The sequence below is a fragment of the Copidosoma floridanum genome, unplaced genomic scaffold (assembly GCF_036245765.1).
Source record: "Copidosoma floridanum isolate Cflo_tuat_1 unplaced genomic scaffold, Cflo_Japanese_pri ptg000021l, whole genome shotgun sequence".
Classification (NCBI taxonomy): domain Eukaryota; kingdom Metazoa; phylum Arthropoda; class Insecta; order Hymenoptera; family Encyrtidae; genus Copidosoma; species Copidosoma floridanum.
This window is the reverse complement of record NW_028321898.1, coordinates 17,739,487-17,747,976: the sequence shown is the minus strand read 5'-3', so window position 1 is coordinate 17,747,976 and position 8,490 is coordinate 17,739,487. Positions and strand designations below refer to the sequence as shown.

The window sequence follows — 8,490 nt, the reverse complement described above, 5'->3', positions numbered from 1 at the left end:
TTCTATTCAACTTGATAATTTCTGAACTACAATAACTGCACCCTTTAAATAGTACCCAATAGGATGAATGACCGATTAGTTTGAGGGAAGCTTAACAAGAGATTTGCATGAAAAATTCGCATTTTTATGGAAAGGAGGGTAGTTGGGAAAAAATGGACAAGAGAGGTAGTGATTGATGGATAACCACTCCTATAGAATGACATCTAGCGCTCTCACCCGTGGCAAAAGTTGGAGACTCAGGGGGAAGTCGATGGCATCAATCCAAGTAGTTCATAGATATCTTTGAATACATTTAAAGTTAAATATTTTATAGTAAGACGTTAAGCGTAAAAGTTTACAGAAATATTTGATTGTAAGTTCCCTAGCATATCCTATTCTATGTAATCCTAGTAAATTCTAGTAAATAATCCTAAGTATCCTATGAAAATGAAGACATGCGTCTTTATATCATAGTCGTTAAAGGTATGAAAAGCATAGTATATGCATAAACTAGTGAGGCTAAGCCTTCTGCGCGCTCCACGTGACAATCCCTTATTAATAAATTATGATTACTCTCATAGGTTTTGAGGTAGGAGGCTAAAGGTTTCAAATTACAAAAACAAAATTTTCATAATCTAAAAACACTTATTGGTAAATTTATCTTAAGAATAACATAAAAAGATATTATAATCAATCAGCTATAGTTGGTCTGTGATTGACAATCAAGTACGATTTATAATAAATGTAAAGGAAAAACGATTATTCAACGTAATAAAAACCAGTAAACAGTGGAAGCTTGGGTACTCAAGTAAAAAGTTACACTTCTATACAATTATATGGCTGATAATATAATTATAAATATGAATATACCGCCTATGAAACGATATTGTGTACGAAAGTAGTGCAATTATCGTGGGAATAAGTGCACCTACGATAGTGGGGTGTGGTTTTAATGAATATTTTAATATTTATCAAAACCGCAATAACTAAACAATTATAAACTATATATTATGGAACTATTCAACATGAAAAATATAAAAACTGGCCAATACAAGACTGTGCCCTTTCATTGAATCTTCCGAAACGACTTCCTATACTGCCTACGCTATACATATATATGTATAACGTCATACTCACATTCATCTCATATTTATAATATTTTTTAAAAGCATACTAGTACAAGACAATGAATTTCCCTTCAGAACATTCATCACACATAGGTTTTTTTGACAGATATTATTTAAACATCAAAAGTATACTCAAAACACTATAAGAAATACCCAAAAAAAAAACTGCAGATTATTTAACTGTACCCTCTTTTACATGTACAATTTTAAAAATTTACAATTTAACATGTAACCTCATGGAAAAATCACGTAAAATAGTACTATTAAGATCCGTGTAAGCCCCCCTAATTTTTAATTTACGTAAGACTTCTTTTATAGATAAACCTGTTTTATTTTCAAGTAGGTCTAGAATTTCTTTTTTTTTTTAATAACACAGAAAAGAAGGAGTTAAGCATGCGTAAAAGCATAAATGTAAGTACATTCATATAAAAAAATCATTTCACCGTTGCTGCCTACGTTTGCGCTCCTCCTAACTCTCTAAATACGGAAAAAGGAAACGCAATAAAAATCAATTGTTGTATTGATACAGTACCAAAATTTTTTTTTTCTACAAAAATCATGAAAAAATGTGAACAGCTGTACAAACAATTAATTATTTATTTAAAAAAAAAACAAATTAACAATAAGTTAATAAGTGTTTATTAATACATATGAAAGCTGCTCTGCTAATACATTGTTACGTAAGAAAGATATTGGTAAGGAGGTGCTTCGCGAGAACGATCAACACTTATTACTTCAAGGACCTTTATTCAAATCGTAATGTATTTACAAAATTTTTTGAAAAAAACGTGTAACAAGAAAATATATTTCTTTAAATAAATTATTAAGTTAATGTACAATTAAATCAAAAGTAAGTAAAATTTTCGTAAAAAATAAGTCACGAAAATGTTACTCTGTTAAAACTGTTTTTTTCTTTTCTTTTTTTTTTTTTTTATTTAGAATTGGTTAAAAGTAAATGTCAAAATGTGTGTTGTAGTGTGAAAGGACTCCTTTCAAAGGAGGATGTTGTGTGGTATGGTGGCATTGAATAATGTTGGAGGACCCAACACAATGACAGCAATGATTTATATGGGATGAAAAAGCACCGACTAATGATTAAATTGACTGCATATTTTACGCTTTTTGTATCGTCATAAGATGCTGAATTTATTTAGAAATTATAAGATATCTACGGACTACGTAGATTTAATATCTAAGGCTTTCTCCCAGGTTTTATTTAATTAACACAGTGGGTGCTGAAGCATATCATTTTATCTTCTTCATGTTAATGCTTAAAACTTGGAGTGAATAGGATACCTGAAAACTCTGCAATCAGTATTAGGATCCTAAAGGGTCACATGACTTCTGCAACGTATTATATAGCCAATTGGGAGAAAAAAATAAGACAGGCCCTACGGGGTAAATCATTAATTATTTTTTTACACTTTTAACAATTGTAATATAATATAAGCCTTTAAATAATATGATTTTAAGAAGACAATGATACCTTAGCTTTGTAAGCGCTAACGCACTATTAACCTTACCAAAATTTTGTTTGTTTACCTATATTTCGATAGTCACGTGACCATTTGGGATCTAAATTTTTGGTATACGTGAAATATAAATACTATACTACTAAACACAGACAAAAAGTTTACTATAATAGACAATGTAAAGATTGCAGTGTATTGTGAAAACAGTCTCTTTGTAATTCATAAATCCACAGTACAACACTAACAAAGGATATTATACATTGAATAAAAAATCCGAAATTTAAGGTACTAGAAAAAATACGTATGATAGTCTTAAATTTTTGATCAAGTTAGAGTTTTTTTTGAAGAATCAAACATTCTTTTTTTTTTAGTTAAAAGAAAAAAAAGGGGGCATTTATGTATTCTTAATTTTTTTAAAATACTACACCAGAATATTAAGACAATTTAACGTTGAGCCTGGTAACGTTCGCTTGATATTTCATTGACAAAATAGAGGCGTAAGCAACTTAAAAAAAAAAACAATAAAAACGTTTGATTTACAAAGTTGATATAATGTATAACAATGAATTTTTAATGTTGAAATTTGTTTGTTTTTGCTTACATTCGTTAAGTATTAATAAATTACATTTTTTTACAGATTCAACAGTTTTTTCAAGCCCTGCATCAAAGGGATGTTGAAATTAAAGAGTTGACAACATCGTTACGACAAGTATTAGCTTCTAAGGATATGTTGAACATAAAAGTCAAGTTTCTAAATTTATGCATTGAAAGTTATAATGAAAAGGTAAAATGAATTTTTTTAAATGGAAAAATTATTTTAAATTATTAATTATTACTGTTTATAAATGCTTAAGTTAGAAAATACGATAAGTTATCGAACAGGCTTAATTGTTAAGCTTACATAAACAAGGCAGAACGTTAAAAAATTGGAGAAATTAAAAAATCACAATACACAAATTTGGGTTACTTCCAAAATCGAATTGAAAATCTCAAAGGATAAATAAAAAATTATTATTTTTCTTTGGAATAATATTAGTTGCTCATGAACTACAGTAACGTAGAACAAAAATTAGGATAAAAAAAACAGTTTCAAGTAAAAAAATTCCAGCCAAGCATTAAGTTAAAATTGGTGATGTATGGTGGAGAAAAATTACATGTGGCATCACTACCGCCCCACAAACTATGACCGGCTTTTTTGCTGACATACAAGTCTTCAGTAAGACTTTCGATTTCAGTATGATTAGATACGTCTTGATTGCCAACCAAATACTTACTCGGAACATTGCTTTTTTCAAATAGTAAACACTGTTTTTTAAAATAAGTGCGCAATTCTTCAATCTCTCAGGTGTGCTTTCCCTCTTATTTTGATTTTAATTTTTGTATCTGTTCATTTGCTTCCTTAATATTTTTTAGCAATGGCTAAAATATTTTTTTCAGTTTGTCAGTTTCTTGGGCTTAGACTGCACACAAAATTTTTAATGAGAATTTTTTGCTACTTCTCAGTGATTAATAAAAAAAATTTTTAAAGTATCACCTACCAAGTGACAAATTTATCATACTATTATCTTTTTTGGGCCAGGTCAGTTCTACTTTCAAACTAGTTTAGAGTTGCTGAGAGTAACGAAGACCATTAAACAAAAGTTCATTAGAAATAATGTATGTTGCAAATTTAAAAAAAATTTACACTAACTTTTATCTTATTATGAAAATTTCTTTGTTAGCACTGGTTTTAGCCACAATTTTGTTTAATATAACTTTCGTATTTTTTGTTTATCTTCAAAACTAGGTTATTGATTAACTTGCAGTGCTTTTATTTTAAATATACTTTAAAAATTGTTATCTGTTTCTCTTTAGCTATTTTTTATTTTTCCTTCGAGATATTCAATACAAGCTTCGAGATTTATGTTACCACTAGGAGATTGGATGATCTTGAGCTCTTAGACGAACTCCTCTTAATTCATCCTACGAGTCAAGAAGATTTCATCCAACTGTACATATTATTATCGTTACAAACTAAATGCGCTTAAAACACACTTTTGGCTAATAAAATATACATTCATAAAAACAGGTAACCGATTTGGAAGATAAATTACTTGAGGCCAAATCGAAATTCGCCGAATCCGAAAAGAAACTAGAAATGTCCTCTGAAAAAATTGATGGACTGCGCCTGGTAATCCAGGATTTGATGGCACATGCTCAAACCAAAGCTGAAAGGGAGCAGACCCTCAACCGTCACGTTCAGGAGTTGGAGGTGGTCGTTATCGCGCGGACGACAGAACAAGAAGAGCTTATCAGAGCTAGTGAAAAAAATAATCACGCAATAAGTCACTTGCAAGCTCAGCTTGATAATAAAATTCAGGAAATTGAAGCACTGAATTTATACAGCTCAAGCACCAGCCAGCAAACCGAGGTTCCTCCACCCAAACAGATAAACATGACGCTTCTAAGCAATCAACAAAAAAAACCACTTGACAAACTCCTTGGGCTTGAAGAAAGTTTGTCAAAGTATTTTCAAGTTGAGGATAAGATGATTAAGAAGGTCAAAGATTTGGAGGAGAAAAAGAACGAACTGTTACTCCAGCAAGAATATCTCTTAGAGTCAACATCAAAGCAGCAATTGCAGATCGAAAGCTTGCGGACAAAACTGGAACAGAAGAGGTGGAACGAGCCAGATGCCTATAGACAAACTATTTTGAGACTGAGCTCTCAAATATCTGAACTCAGTAACAAAAGAGAATTTGATAAGCAGGTTTTATATTACCAGAACGTTGAGGTATGATACATTCAAAATTTATAGTTTTTGAGAAAATTGTAAAATTTAGGTTTGCATAATAAAAATAAGTAACAAATAAATATAATCAGAACAAAAATATATGATTTTACTTAATTTTTTTCAGCTGAACGAAATAAAAGCTCGACTGGAGCGTGTAGGTTCTACTCTTGCTGGTAAAGAAACTGAGCTATTAAAAGTTCCCTAATCGAAAAGTGAGGCGATGGGAAAATTAAGAGACGAAATATCAGTTTTGACTTCATTGCTCAGTGAAAAAGACAATGAAATTTTTTGCCAGCAAGAGCATCTCAAGGAAAAAGAAAATATAATACAAATAATGACAGATGACTCTAAAATTTTACATAGTTCGTTAGTAATTATACACGCAAAAATCAAGGAGTCAGGGAATGTTCTAGACCTCCGTGAAAAACTAAAGCACGAGCGAAGAAAAAACGCCAAGCTATCAAAGATGATCGCGATGTTGAAGACTGATTTAAAGATGAACACTTTGAGGCCACGTAACATATAGGACGAATAGACCTTAAGATCAGCAGCTTAAAACTACTACTTTTTTACCACCGGTATTCAGTACATTGTGGGTGCACTCTATTTGCAACGTTTGCTCTTACTTTGTTTTAATATTTAAAAACAATTAAGAAAAAAGTTCTGCAGATTTGTATGGTTATCACACAAAAAAATTAAATCTTAATACAGCGTTACTATCTCAGGCCCAAAATGTATATGTTTACAATAGCAGACATCAAATAGTTGGCGTTGTTACGTTTTGTATTACGATATATAAGTATTTTATTTTAACAAAAATAGGAAAACTTATTTGATCCAAGAATAAATATTGTGGTGCTGGTCTGTTAACTGATATTTAGCAAAGCCTACTGTCCAGTTTTTCGATTTAGGTAAAAGTACATACGTATGTATAAGCATTTCTCTATGTATCGAAATCCACATCCAAGAAAAGAATTGTTTAAAATCATATAAAAAACACATGTTACTGTTTATTCCTAGGCTAAAACTTCAGAAATACAATAGAACCCCTTAACCACTAGAAATTAGGCTAGATAATTTCTCTACATTAGAGCTATAATATTGATTCATCTATATGTATCTGTCATCCTCGAAAAAGAAAAAATCTTATTCTATAGGCAAAATTGTATTCCTGAGAAATTTAGCACCTGAAAAAAAGTTTTTTTTTGCGCTACAGCAATTTTTAATGTTTTTTACAGATATATCGGTACTATGACTGCACAAATTAAAATATAGGTTTCTAAAATCCTCTCAAATAAGGATGAATCATTTGAGCCCTCGAGCGTTACGCTATGTTAATATTTTATAATTTTTGTGTGCTAACCTCACAAGTCTGCATTAATGAGTCATTTAATTTTTTTACATTAAAAACATAGTATATTAGATACTTAATAAATTTTATGTTGTACTATAAAAGACTTCAGCAAAACAAACTAGTGCATTTGTTACGTCTGTAAATTTATTACTGTTAAGAATGCATGCTTTTTTTGTCTATTTTAAGTAAAGTAAGCTTTTTTCTAAATATGTACTGCCCTTGTTTTATCTAAACACCAAGCCACTAACTTGAGAATTTCTATATAAAGGATTGTGGTAACGCTAATAAGTAGAATAGCGTCCTTCGCTAAAAAGCGAACACAAATACTATTACTTGATTACCGTGTAATAATTGCTCAGCAATCACGTAAATGTAATGCGTTAGTTTCTATAGAATCTTGATAGATATCTCAGCTGTCTATTATGGGACTATAACGCAATTTTTTAAAATTATTTTAGTGTTAGAGATTCTACAGTTATGTATATAATAAACAAAATATTTTATGAAAAAAAATGTAATATGTATCTAAGAACATGAAACGTATAATGATTAAGAAATTATTGTAAAGTTATTAACAATATTTATCTAAAAATTGAAATAGTTAGAAAAGGTATCATTGAAAATATTCAATACCTTTGATATTTTCTATGGTATAAATCAACGTTTGTATTATATATAATTCGAATTTATGTTTTAACTTACTACTAGTTATAAATTTTTGAGTAAATATAATACGTTGTACCTTAGATAAGAATTTTTCTTTTTTATTTTATTAATATCTTCAAAGCATAACAAATGCAAGAAAATATCAAAGCATGTGATATTTGAGTAAATTGTTGGTACATTCTTGATATTATAACGCTATGAAGCAGTATAAAAAAACCTACCGTAAATTGATATGAAACTGCTGAAAGGCCTTTAAAAATTTCAATCTCGAGATTAAATAGAGAATTAAAATTTTCTAGCAATTGTTGATTTTGGCTTCAGAACTTGGTTCTTTTGATTCGAATTTATTCTCAAAACACAAAAACTTTAATGTTTTGAAAAGTATGAAACTTTTTTTTTTCTTGTTAGTTTATTTTGTAAAATTCTTTGTAGAAGATTTACAGTTACTCACTGACAATCGTTAACAACTATTAATCTTAAACAGATATTTCGTGTAACGTAGTTTTATATATATTTTAAAGAGCTAATAACAAATAATAAGAGTGCAGGAAACAACTGCTTCTATAAGTATTTTGGTAGTGCATACTGCATCATTACACTGTAATATCATAAAAACAAGATTTTGTTCTTGACTAGAGATTAAATAAAGAAAAAAAATTTCTAGCGGATTCCAATTTTGTTTTTATAATCAAGTTTTTTCATTTAACTGAAATCTACAAACACAAAACATAAAATGTTTTCAAAAGTATTCAACATATCTCATACTTGTTAATTAGTTTTGTCACATCGTGAAATTGTTTGTACAAAATTTATAGTTACATAGTGACGATAGTTGACAACCACTAATATCAAACAGTTTTTGTGTAACACAGTTGTATAAAATTCTTTATAAAAAACTGATTATAAATATTACTAGTACAAAAAACAGTCACTCTTATAAGTATTGTAGTAGTATATACTATAACATTATACTGTAATATTATAAATACACGATTGCGGACATGACTGCGATATTAAAAGTAAAAAAAATATTTCTCATGCTTTTAATTTATTTGTCAAAACAGTTCTAATTTGGGTTTAAAAAAATTTACGTATCATCGCAAATAGCAATTTTCTAAA

At 29.3% G+C, this 8,490-nt stretch overlaps 1 protein-coding gene across 1 annotated transcript; it reads left to right on the top strand.

The window, feature by feature from the left end:
- Positions 1-4,704: 4,704 nt before the first annotated feature.
- On the top strand, positions 4,705-5,687 carry LOC149374156 (uncharacterized). Its single transcript, XM_089594679.1, has 2 exons — positions 4,705-5,351; positions 5,476-5,687. Exons 1-2 carry the CDS (start codon positions 4,716-4,718, stop codon positions 5,554-5,556), a joined length of 717 nt encoding a protein of 238 aa, XP_089450805.1. The 5' UTR covers positions 4,705-4,715; the 3' UTR covers positions 5,557-5,687.
- Positions 5,688-8,490: the final 2,803 nt, after the last annotated feature.

Excerpts from the sequence above, each read along its gene's own strand:
- LOC149374156 (XM_089594679.1), top strand. The coding sequence starts at position 4,716 with ATGTCCTCTGAAAAAATTGATGGACTGCGCCTGGTAATCCAGGATTTG. Across the intron at positions 5,352-5,475 it reads TATATTACCAGAACGTTGAG|CTGAACGAAATAAAAGCTCG; the intron begins GTATGATACATT and ends AATTTTTTTCAG.